This window comes from Physeter macrocephalus, chromosome 4, assembly GCF_002837175.3.
Source record: "Physeter macrocephalus isolate SW-GA chromosome 4, ASM283717v5, whole genome shotgun sequence".
Lineage (NCBI taxonomy): Eukaryota > Metazoa > Chordata > Mammalia > Artiodactyla > Physeteridae > Physeter > Physeter macrocephalus.
The window spans coordinates 70,303,731-70,316,217 of NC_041217.1; the positions used below are offsets into that span (position 1 = coordinate 70,303,731).

General features: G+C 37.9%; 1 protein-coding gene across 4 annotated transcripts in view; it reads left to right on the top strand.

The window, feature by feature from the left end:
- Positions 1 to 12,487, top strand: part of SPTA1 (spectrin alpha, erythrocytic 1) — a 69,582-nt gene that overhangs the window by 11,266 nt on the left and 45,829 nt on the right. For all 4 annotated transcript variants that reach the window (XM_055084272.1, XM_024116086.2, XM_028488089.1 and 1 more), the window contains 9 exons: positions 1,641 to 1,795; positions 2,737 to 2,872; positions 2,974 to 3,075; positions 4,014 to 4,151; positions 4,747 to 4,857; positions 6,237 to 6,314; positions 6,460 to 6,615; positions 7,966 to 8,170; positions 9,572 to 9,753. In XM_055084272.1, the coding sequence (XP_054940247.1) occupies positions 1,641 to 1,795; positions 2,737 to 2,872; positions 2,974 to 3,075; positions 4,014 to 4,151; positions 4,747 to 4,857; positions 6,237 to 6,314; positions 6,460 to 6,615; positions 7,966 to 8,170; positions 9,572 to 9,753 (1,263 nt within the window). The remainder of the gene's footprint in view (positions 1 to 1,640; positions 1,796 to 2,736; positions 2,873 to 2,973; positions 3,076 to 4,013; positions 4,152 to 4,746; positions 4,858 to 6,236; positions 6,315 to 6,459; positions 6,616 to 7,965; positions 8,171 to 9,571; positions 9,754 to 12,487) is intronic.

Genomic DNA, 12,487 nt, shown 5'->3' on the forward strand with positions numbered 1-12,487 from the left:
ACAACAGATGAATGGATAAAGAAGATGTGGCACACATATACAATGGAATATTACTCAGCCATAAAAAGAAACGAAACTGAGATAGTTGTAGTGAGGTGGATGGACCTAGAGTCTGTCATACAGAGTGAAGTAAGTCAGAAAGAGAAAAACAAATACCGTTTGCTAACACATATATATGGAATCTAAGAAAAAACAATAACAACAAAAAAAATGGTTCTGAAGAACCTAGGGGCAGGACAAGAATAAAGATGCAGGCGTAGAGAATGGACTTGAGGACACAGGGAGGGGGAAGGATAAGCTGGGGCAAAGTGAGAGAGTGGCATGGACTTATATATACTACCAAATGTAAAATAGACAGCTAGTGGAAAGCAGCTGCATAGCACAGGGAGATCAGCTCTGTGCTGTGTGACCACCTAGAGGGGTGGGATAGGGAGATGCAAGAGGGAGGAGATATGGTGATATATGTTTATGTAGAGCTGATTCACTTTTTTATAAAGCAGAAACTAACACACCATTGTAAAGAAATTATACTCCAATAAAGATGCTAAAAAAACAAAACAAAACACATTACTAAACCCACCTTTGGGTTTTCTTCTGGAAACTGGAAAACCCCGGTTCCTATACCTACAGTAGGTATAGACACACTAGAAATTGGAGCAAGCCTGTTTTCTTGAATGATTCCCATTCTTAGTTCTTCCCGTCACAACTTAATCATAACTTAAACTAATTATGCCTGAGCGTCTACAGTGGAGTCAGCCCACAGGAAGATCCCTATTTGCTATGCTTTAATCATAGCTCTGTCCCTGGGTCCAGTTTCTGAAAATGATTTCACCATTCTACTTCTTTTGTTCTTCCTCATTTTTCCTCTTTGGTCTTTTTTTTTTTCTAATTATGGATGATAAAATGCCATGATTTAATGAATAATGATAATGAAATCTCAAGTCCTAGACAACACCTAATTATAGTTGGGTATAGTAGAAGGACTAATGGTAACATGTGGAATTTGCCCTAGTAAGCCTGCTCCTCAAGAATTGTGCTCAAAACAGCCTGACATTACTGAAATTTTCTTGGCAGAAATTTTCCTTGTCAGAAATGTCTTTCTGATTCTCACAATAATATTTATGGAGTTAGTATAGAGGGTAATGAAGGACAGATGTATGTCTAAACATTGCTTCTGACACTGACTAATTCAATGACCTTGGGCAAATAAAATACTCAACCTCTCAGTTTCCACATACAAGGAGAACAAGAATAGATTTGCCTCACAGTATTATTAAAGGAAGACTATAAAACAAGAAAATGCATATGCAGTGTTTAGCACAATGAGAGAAAAAATGTAATCAGTAAATTATTATTGTTAATATAGTTACATGAGTATATTAATATAAATATATCAATATAAAAGCACTAATAAATTATTCTAATTCTTATGATTATTATGTTACATTCGTCCCATAAAACTTTGCCAAGAGGACCAGAATGCTTGGATTTCCCACTGTGTTTCTTTTTCTTTTTTTTTAATTATATAAGTTTCAGATGTACAGCATTATAATTAGATATCCGTATATACTACAAAGTTGCCATCCATCACCATACAGTTGACCCACCTTCACATACTAGGTTTCTTTTTTATCCCAAAGGTGAAGGAGTTATGTGCCAAAGCAGACAAGTTGAAGCTTTCCCATCCTTCAGATGCAGCGCAGATCCAGCAGATGAAAGAGGATCTGGTCTCCAACTGGGGGCACATTCGCACCTTGGCTACCAGCAGATATGAAAAGCTGCAGGCTTCTTATATGTGAGAAATCCTTCTTCTCTATTGCTTTACCTATCTCTAGGTCAAAGTATAACATCAAAAAGCAGAAATAAAAGAGTGAAAGCAGTAAAATAATGAGTGACCCAGCCCTCCTGCCTGCTCAGTAGAGGCAAAAGAAATTTTAATTTGCCAGGAGAAGGCCTTTGCAGGCTGATATAATCCTCAGTGTGACACCTCCTTTCACCTGTACCTTTCCTGTCTTCCTCTGTTTGTACAGTTGTAAGAAGCTATGAAGTGGTCCATGGAACTGAAAAATTAGCTGAAGAAACATGTCAAAATCCTGGCCCTAGCTAAGGAACTGGAATTAATTTCCAAGCTGAAGAACACAAAATAAATCTAGAATTATTTCCAGAATGTAGGTCAGCTTACAAAAAACCTGGACATCATTTCAGTAGTTAATTTTTATGATTAGTTATTAAATCACCAGAAAATAGTGTTTATCTTATTGATATGATTTAAAATGAACTGGTGAGCTTTTGATTTTTTTGAATAGGTAATCTTTTTTTCATAGTTTTTGTTTTTACTGATATGGTGAAGGGTGAACTAAAATACATGAGGGCTCCTAACCCTAACTCTAGTCGTCCCTTAGGCTTCCTGTTGGTTATGTCCTTATTTATTGGCCTCCTTGTGAGTACTTTATTCTACTTCAAGTGCATCTGGGATGTGACTTTGTGATGTTGGAGATGTCATGTCCAAGTTCTTCATCACACAATGACGCAACTGCCCTAGGAATATACAACCTGGAGTTAAGGATTTACAACCTGCACTGCTAAAGGAATAAGAGTACATCAGAGGAATGAGAGGTGTAGGATTAGGGCAAGGTGCATGTTGTACATCTTAGCCCAACCCAACCCCGACTCTTTGTTCAAAGTCCATTTGTATCTGGTTCCTCCTTCCTGTCTTTTCCTTTACCTTTCCCTCAGGTACCAGCGGTTCTTATCTGACTATGATGAGCTCTCAGGCTGGATGAAGGAGAAGACTGCTTTGATCAGTGCTGATGAGCTGCCCACAGATGTGACTGGTGGGGAAGCCCTACTGGACAGGCATCAGCAGCATAAGGTAGAGAGGAAAGGCCTCCCCAGTAGGAGGAAGAGGGCGGTTTCCAACAATGCCAGAAGGTTTCTTGCTGCATTTTAAAACATTTTGTCTCGTGGCCACAGCATGAGATTGACTCTTATGATGACCGATTTCAATCTGCTAATGAGACTGGTCAAGCCCTGCTGGATGCCAATCATGAAGCATCTGATGAAGTCATGGATAAGGTAATCTAGTTTAACAGAATTTGTGAAATTTTGATACATATTGAGCCTTCACTTAATCTCATACTAATATGACAACCTCTGATTGATGAACTGAAAATATGGTCATCTCAACCTTCATCATATAGCACTGGGGGCTGTGCTTGGAATCTAATGATATGCAAAGAGCCTGCAAATCTTATTTCAGTTATCATCCCAAGGAGTTATGGGAAAATTATAATACAGATTTTTATTTTTAATTATTTCCTGCCAAAGAAATAGTGGGACCCTAAATCCTTGAAAACTTACCTATTACCCTGGGATTCTGAGAATTGTTACCGTCTTTTTAATGGAGTTAACACAGCAGCTGTTTTAATAAGCTGGAGTTTCTTGGGCAGATGCTTGGGCAGAAACAAAGGATTTTATGAGCTTGAGAATGTCACTTTCACCGTGATGGTTCTTATTTGCTTTTGGAATAGAATGCAAACTTCTCAATCTGATCGTTTAAGTGCCCTATAAACTTGAATTTCATTAAATGTTTACCTTTTTTAGACACTGCACTTTTCTCTGGAGCACTTTGTATAATCTAATGATTACTTGGAGTAATTACTTGCTTGTGGTATTATGTCCTCCTACAATCCTGATCCACACCTCCCTGCCCTTCAAATCTTTGTTTGATACAATACATTCTATACTTCTACTCCCTGGTTCTTCGAATCGGAATTAATCTTTTCTTCTTTATTTATACATATTAAGTGTGGTGTACCTCTGTTATGGTATTTATCCCATTTTTCCTAGACTACAGTGATTCACTTAGATGTTGCAGCCTTAAGAGAAAAGCCCATTTCCTATTCATTTTTGTATCCTTCAAAAAGCCTTGCATTTATTAGATGCTCAGTGAATATAGGATAAGATAAATTAATTTAGTATCTTCCTGGCACATTATCTCTTCCTTTCCAAAGATGGCTGTACTTACCTCCCATTGGGATGCTCTGCTGGAACTGTGGGACAAGCGTTGGCAGCAGTATGAGCAGTGCCTGGAACTGCACCTCTTCTACCGTGACAGTGAGCAAGTGGACAGTTGGATGAGTAGACAAGAGGTAACAAAGGGGCTCAGAAAGTGTCCAGAAGCCATTTCTCCTTCTCCTTATTTACTACTATCAACACCCTTACAGCCACTTCAGTTCACCTGGGAACTGGCAGACGAGCCACAAGGAGGAGAAAAGATTGGCCCTCTCTGTGAGGCTCTTGAAATTCCTTCATGGACAAATGCACAGAAAAATACCTAAGTACAAAGCAGAGAGTCTTTAAGCTCTACTGAACATGAGGTGAAATGAATATCCAGTTGTTAAGAGTTCAGCAAGAGAAAATGTAATGAGTCAGGCAGGGTTAATGAGAGATTTCCTGGAGGAGGTGAGTGGTCCTCTTGAGTATATGAGATCTCAGAATAGTGCCTAGATTGGTTGGTTCAGACACAGAGACAAAAGTGATAAAGTTGTATGAGAAGATTGGGAAGGGACTCTGAAGCTCCTGCTGCTAAATGTTAGCCTCTATCTCCTCTCCTACTTTGTGCGAATTCCCACCTTGCTCTCTAGTCCCCTCACCTCCTTCCTTACTGCTTTCTCAGAGATATTCCAAAGGGAATGTTTCTCACCAGTGAGGTACAGCTGGGATGTATCTTTCTGTCTTCTATAGGCCTTCCTGGAAAATGAGGACTTGGGAAACTCCTTGGGCAGTGTTGAAGCCCTTCTTCAGAAGCATGATGACTTTGAGGAAGTCTTTACTGCCCAGGAGGAGAAGATCACAGTAAGAAATGGGCCCTGGTTTGGGTATTGGCTTCATGTTTGTATATATCATCTCATACAATACCAATCCTTAGAATCACTCATAACTATCAGACATAACATGAGGGTTGTTCTTTAAAGAGAAAACATCCAGAAAAATAATCATACCCATTTTTTATCAATACATTTCTATTCCACAAAACATATTTAGAAAGTTTTAAAGATTTTGAGCCATTTATATTTTCTGATGAAGTGTATGATTGTCTTATTTTTTCTGCAGTATAAGTAGAAACTATTGGATCCATATCCAACATAGAATCATAACTTAAAAGTTTGAATTTATTATTTACTTTTTATATTTTTTCCCCTCCGATAATATCTCCATTTGGTTTTTTTAGTAATATCTAGATATATAAGTAGTATCTATTTTATCCTGTATATCTTCATCTATGTGTTTCTCTTTTAATGCTACAATAGTCTTCCTGTGAACTGTAAGTACAATGTCCCAGAAAGTGTCTTATGTCAACACATAAGCAAGTCTCAGAGAAGTGTGACGAAGACTTTATTTGTCCAATCTACTGTATGTTTCCTAGGACAGTGCTGGCTTTAAACTTGTGTGTGCATGTATACCAGCAGCAGCAGCAACAACCATACTAACAACAAAATTCCAAGTCTTCTCTGTTAATCTTCAATCAGTACAGAGCTTAATATGGTCATTCCCAGTCCATATGCTTGTTAAGTTGATTTTCACTGGTAAAAGCTAACCGTGTAAAATAAAATTATAAAATAATTTTATAAATTAATAATTTTATAAACAAACTAAATTACTGTTTATAAAATGCTATTGTTTATTTTAGATCATTTTCATATTCCCAATCAATTAATCCATCCTGAGCCCTAGCAATTTTGGGAATCATGAATGAATGTGAGTAAAAATTCATGTCTATAATTTGTGACTCCATTCCCCATGTAGCTATAGATATAGATGTAGATAAAAGTATATATGATATATGATGGATGGAAGGATTAATAGATAGATAGATAGATAGATAGGTAGGTAGATAGAGACTGGTGGCACTGGACTTGACTATATCAATAATGCTTCCTCTTAAAAATTTAAGACTAGATCAGATATTCACCTCATAGTGACATCATGATTCATTTACTGTAAACTAGATTAAAAAAAAATTGTGACATAGAGAAGGTAATTAACCTGCCTGAGATACAATACATTTTAAAATACAATTTACAACAGAAATCAGAAGTAGGACCTAGATCTTCTGACCCTGAAACTTGTCTACTTCCAACATTGTCATGCTTCCTTTTTAAACAGCTAGACAAACTGTGGCCACTTACTCAGTGGCCACTGAGGGAAAACCACTCCTTTTTTTTTTTTTCCAGACCTTAGACAAGACTGCAACCAAACTGATTGATAATGACCATTATGATTCAGAGAACATTGCTGCTATCCGGGATGGGGTATGTCCAAGGTCCCAGATGTGCCTCTGCCTGCTTATGCACGGGATCAGGGAAGGTGTTAGAGCATGATAACCTTGGTGGGCAGTGAATCTCATGTATCCATATTTGATTTTGCTGACAGTGAGTTTGTTTATGGTTTTTGCAGCTGTTGGCACGACAGAATGCTTTACGTGAAAGGGCTGCCACTCGACGCAGATTGCTGGAGGATTCATTGCTTCTGCAGAGACTGTATCAGGACTCAGATGACCTAAAGAACTGGATCAACAAGAAGAAAAAGTTGGCAGATGATGAAGATTACAAGGTAGGCAGGATTTGCAAACTGCAGACCCTGGACATACTCATCGGGACTGAATTTCATGGAATTAGTCTTGGAACTGAAAGGACAATAGCGTTCAGCTGGTGAGCCTCATTTTATAGATGGAAAGACAGATACTCAGAGAAGGGCAATGACTCCTCCAAGACTGTACATCTAGTTTCCGGTTTTCCTACACCCTGTTGCCCATCACCCCTTTTCTCTGGCACAATTTCCAGTGGTCCTTAACAGAACGGAGAAAGGGAATTCTCCTTATTTAGCTGCTTATCCCCTTTTCTCTTGCCTTCTGCACGCTTATAGTAGGAAAATGTTGTGTCTAATCATAATGTACATTCAAGCTACCCGGAACTCAAAAGTAACCTAATGGTTTCATATAATATAGACTTACACGGTTTTGTAGCTGGAAAGGAACAACTCCTTATTTTACAGAGGAAGAAACCAAGGATCTGAACTGTGAAGTGAGTTGCCCAAGGTTAGCCAAGAATCAATGTTTAGAATGCAGTTTAACATAAGGGGTAGAAGCATGAATTCTTTTTGGAGAAGGTAAAAACTGGGCTTGAATTCTCTCCCTCTCCTGTCTTAGTTTGTATGACTTTGAAAAATTTCTGAATTATCTCTGAGATATACATAGGTTTCTTTACCTTCTGCTTGTGTAAAACACATATTTTTCACTCACAATATAAACTATTATGCACACACACATATATACTCACAAATTTTTGCATTTACAATCAGGGCTAGAATTAATCTCTTGATTTCTAGGCCAATATCTATTCACAGTATTTACTTTCTAGATATCATTTAGTCTTAAATGTATACCTCTGATGCTTTTGTTCTCACATTTTTTTATAGAACTTTGAGCATCTAATCTGTACCTTTCATTCTGTAGAACTCAGCACTATGTGCTTGTGTTCTCCTGAGGAGTTATGGTTCCAGTGTATGCAGGGTAAACAGATCTTCTGTATATGGGACAAAAGGATGGATGTTTCATATACTAGGACAGGAATGGAAAATAATCTCCATCTTTCATGACAGCTCTGATAGATTGTTAATGCTTGCATGGGGTGTCGTATTTAAAATGATCTTCAGACTATATCCAGACTCAATAGAAATAAATTCAGGGGTTGATTATCCATGTCTGTCATTTGTATAGAGGAGGGATTGGTCACACAGTTTCCTAAGCCTCTTCTGGCTCTATACTTGGACTAGGACAGTTCTGCCTTATATCCTCTTCTTGGTTCAGTTAGATTTATAGTGAAAAGAAATTCCTGTCCTCAAAATATCTGCCCCTCATTCTTCAAGGAATGGTTTTCTTTAATTGTTTTCATTTTGTCTCAGGATACACAGAACTTGAAGAGCCAGGTTCAAAAGCAGCAAGTCTTTGAAGAAGAATTGGCAGCTAACGAGATCCAGCTCAATAACCTACAGAAAACTGGCCAGGAGATGATTGAGAGCAATCATTATGCCTCTGAAAGTGTGGGTGTTCGTTTGAGTGAAGTTGCCAAACTCTGGACGGAATTGCTGGAGGCTACAGCACAGAAAGGTTAGAAGCAGAGTCTTGTTGAAAACGAATTCCTAAATTCTGAAACCCACCTTCTTCATCTTTACCACCTTGAGTTTACCTAGTGACCTCTATAAGAAGGGATGCTACTCATTTGCTTCCCTGTGTCTTCCTCTATTGGTCAAAAAATTTAAAAATCTAACCTAAATTTATCACACTATATATTAACACAATTTTATGTTTTCTTCATGTATGTAGGTCTTTTCAACTGAAATTACTTTTGTTTTCTTCACTTTTTTTTCCACTGTTTTCTTCCTCTTGAATAAATATTCAGATACCATGAATTCAGTATTGGCTATGCACCTAAAACTAATGTCCTTAAATTAGATTATACATATTTTGGTTCTATAGATGAAACAAGGTTTTCTGACCCAGGGTGTAAAATTAAACATTAAAATATTGTTGGTGCCTCATATGATGTTCCCATGATATTTTATTCTTACGAGTAGGGCTTGATGACTTGTTGCTTTTTTTACCTATCTGAGCATGTTCAGGCTTTGTTGTAATCTCTTAGAAAATTCCCATGTCTGCTTGAATAGCCTCTACTTAAATTTAACTTCACCTCTTATTTTGGAAAATAAATCAATTGCCATAATTAACACAAATGATGAAGTTTCTCTGTCAATATCCCCCTTGTTATAAACATCATCTATAGACATGACTCTGCCCTGGTTATAGAAAAGATACATCATACTGATTTTGTCAGATGTCATCCTGATTTTTGGTTTAGGAAAAAAAAATTTCAACTTGATTGTAACAATAAGAAGTTGCTGCCACTCTACATCATAGTAATTGCTTCACAGAAATAATGCAAATAATTGCTATAAGATCATAGAATAAAGAATTTAGCTGAGAACAATGTGGATAATCAAGATATTCTCTGGAAGAGAAAATTGTAAGGCATGTTTTGTGACGAAGGACAGGGACTAAGAGAGGGGCCTAGCAAAGTTCTGAGAAAGATATTTAGGAAAAGACACTTCAAAATTTCAAATTGAGCCAACCCCAAGTTTTATACTTCTCTCAGAAGATGCAGTGTTTGTGTTTGAATCCCTTTGAAAAGGAGGTCTCAATAGAGAGTAACAAGTGACATGAAAATATCCAAGATAGTTAAAATCTAACATAGCAGCACTATACCTCAACAAGAAATGAACAAATTGTTTATCTTTGTTTTGAGAACACTACTATCTTCAGAAACAAATACCATCCGAATTCTACAAATTTATGGTAATTTCTTATATAATCACATGTGAGACAGTTATACTTTTTCCCACTGGAGGGTCAAAATATTATATTGCTCCTTAAGTTGATGTAACATGTATTAGCATGTAATGAGCATCAGTTATGACAGTTATCAGTTATCTTATACTTGCTATCTTTTCCTAGGGACCCAGTTATATGAAGCTAACAAGCAGCTGCAGTTTGAAAATAATGCAGAAGACCTGAAGCACTGGCTGGAGGAGGTGGAATGGCAGGCTAGGTCTGAGGATTATGGGAAAGGTCTGGCTGATATACAGAATCTGCTCAGGAAACACGGCCTCCTGGAGTCTGCCATGGCTGCTCGTCAGGTTTGTTGCTAGCTCTTTGACCAATTATAGGCCAAATCACCTGTATATGTTCTGAGCACACTGATGATAAGTAATTATTGTTTTAAAAAAAAGAGAGAGAGCAGGAAACCAAAGGTAAAAATTCAAAACTTTTAGTTGATCAACTACCTCTTTCCAATATCTCCTTTAATCCAGCCTTTCTCCTGGGTGTCTTGTATCTTTTGTTAGAACCCCATGGCTGATATAAGACTTTATTGACTCTTCTAAATATAACACTGTACTCTCAATCCAAAAACCTGGGTTTTATAACTTACTAGTTCTGTGATATTTGGTGTATCTTTTCACATTTTCACACCTCTGTATCCTCAACTGTAAAATAAAAGTTTATATAAAATTGACTCTTTCTATTCTGGCATCCTGCGATTCAAAGTTTGAAAATATTTTTAATCATACCATTTTTTTTTTCTTAAGAAAATTGAAACCCAGAGAAGTGAGGTAACTTCCCCAATGTCACAGAGAAAATTAACAGCAGGGCCAGCAATAAGAAGCAGATGTCTAGGCTCTTAGTTTCAGAGCTACCCACTGAAATACCACCAGACTGTTATTTTAAATAAATTTCTCCAATAAGTTTCTAGAGTATCGATACTGTATGTGAGTTTCTGGAGAACTCAGCGGAAATCCACTTCCAGCTGACTCAATCTCTTGTCCCAGGAATCCTAGCTTGTATTTAAAAATTATTCTGCTGTTCCCTACAAAGTCCCACTGATTTTTCCTGTTAAAATACACTTTTATGATGTCTGCTCTTTGGTTACTCTTGGTTAAAAGGAAAAGACAGAATAATCTACAGAAAATAGAAATAAACAAAACAAACCCAGTCACTTACATAGCTCTAGGTATGGCTTGATGGAGCTTGAAGTATAAGGCTGGAGTTAGGGAAACCATATAAAGATAGCTTTGAAATCTACATGGAGGAAGAGAGTTTGGAACAGATTTTCAAAGAAGGAAAAAGAAATGATTTGGTGAAAAGTAAATAAAAACATACAAAGAAGAGGAACAGCATATGTAAACATGTAACAAATAGGAATATTTGACCCTATTTTGGAAAGTTAGGACCCTATTTTGGAAAGTTTGACCCTATTTTGGAAAGTTTGGAACAGCATGTGTAAACATGTAATAAGTAGGAGTATTTGACCCTATTTTGGAAAGTTTGACCCTATTTTGGAAATTCAATCACCAGGAATTTGTTCTCCTGTTATGGAACACAAGCTCTTGTGCCCAATGCACAGTGAGGCCCAACAAACTGAAATCTCGGAGTTTGGAGCAGAGAAAGATTTATTGCAGGGCCATGCAAAAATGGGTGGATTTGATTTCAGATGTCCTCAGCCTGTAGCAGCTTGGAGCAGGGTTTCAGTTCCCAGAGAGATATTGAGGTCGGACTGAGGCAGTGAGAGCACTGAATCCTAGCAACTAGACAACCAGGGACCAGTGGCCAGTGACAAGGCCCTGGCTCATCAGCTGTGTAGAAATGAATTTCCACAGAGAGACAGAAAGTAGTGAAACAAGTAAAGTGTTTATTAGGAGGAAAATGAGTATGTGTGGATAGACACATGGGTGGGCTCAGAGAGAGAGTCACGCCCTCGTGATAGTTTGAAATGGGGCATTTCTTCCGGGTTTCCTTTGGCTAATCATCTTGCTTTTCCTGGTTCTGAGTCTATATTTGGTATATCTCAGTGTTCTCCCTTGTGTGCGTGCACATCTCTTAGCCAAGATGGATTCTAGCAAAGAGGCCTATGTGTAGGTTGACATCACCTACTATGGGCTGGTGCCCCCTTCCTTTCTACTTTCAGGGAGCCTTTCTGCACATGTGTAGTTGGGAAGGTCTCCTTGACTTCAAGAATGAGGAATACGTGGTTTTTTATCTCTTACCTAGGCAGGGTTCAACTCCTCTCTCCTGCTATTTTGGAGTATCTGTCCACAGGGGAGAAACTGTTCAGCCTGGGGGCCATCTATCTCCTGCCTCAGCTTGAGCCCAAAAAAACCAGAACTCCCTGAAGGGTTTCAGCAAAGCATTTTTTTTTAACATCTTTATTGGAGTATAATTGCTTTACAATGGTGTGTTAGTTTCTGCTTTATAACGAAGTGAATCAGTTATATATATACATATGTTCCCATATCTCTTCCGTCTTGCGTCTCCCTCCCTCCCTCCCTCCCTATCCCACCCCTCTAGTTGGTCACAGAGCACCGAGCTGACCTCCCTGTGCTATGCGGCTGCTTCCCACTAGCTATCTATTTTACATTTGGTAGTGTATATATGTCCATGTCACTCTCTCAGTTCGTCACAGCTTACCCTTCCCCCTCCCCATATCCTCAAGTCCATTCTCTAGTAGGTCTGTGTCTTTATCCCATCTTACCCCTAGGTTCTTCATGACTTTTTTTTTCCCTTAGATTCCATATATATGTGTTAGCATACACTATTTATTTTTCTCTTTCTGACTTACTTCATTCTGTATGACAGACTCTAGTTCCATCCACCTCACTACAAATAACTCAATTTCATTTCTTTTTATGGCTGAGTAATATTCCATTGTATATATGTGCCAAATCTTCTTTATCCATTGTATATATGTGCCACATTGTATATGTGTGCCACATCTTCTTTATCCATTGTATATATGTGCCACATCTTCTTTATCCATTCATCTGATGATGGACACTTAGGTTGCTTCCATGTCCTGGCTATTGTACATAGAGCTGC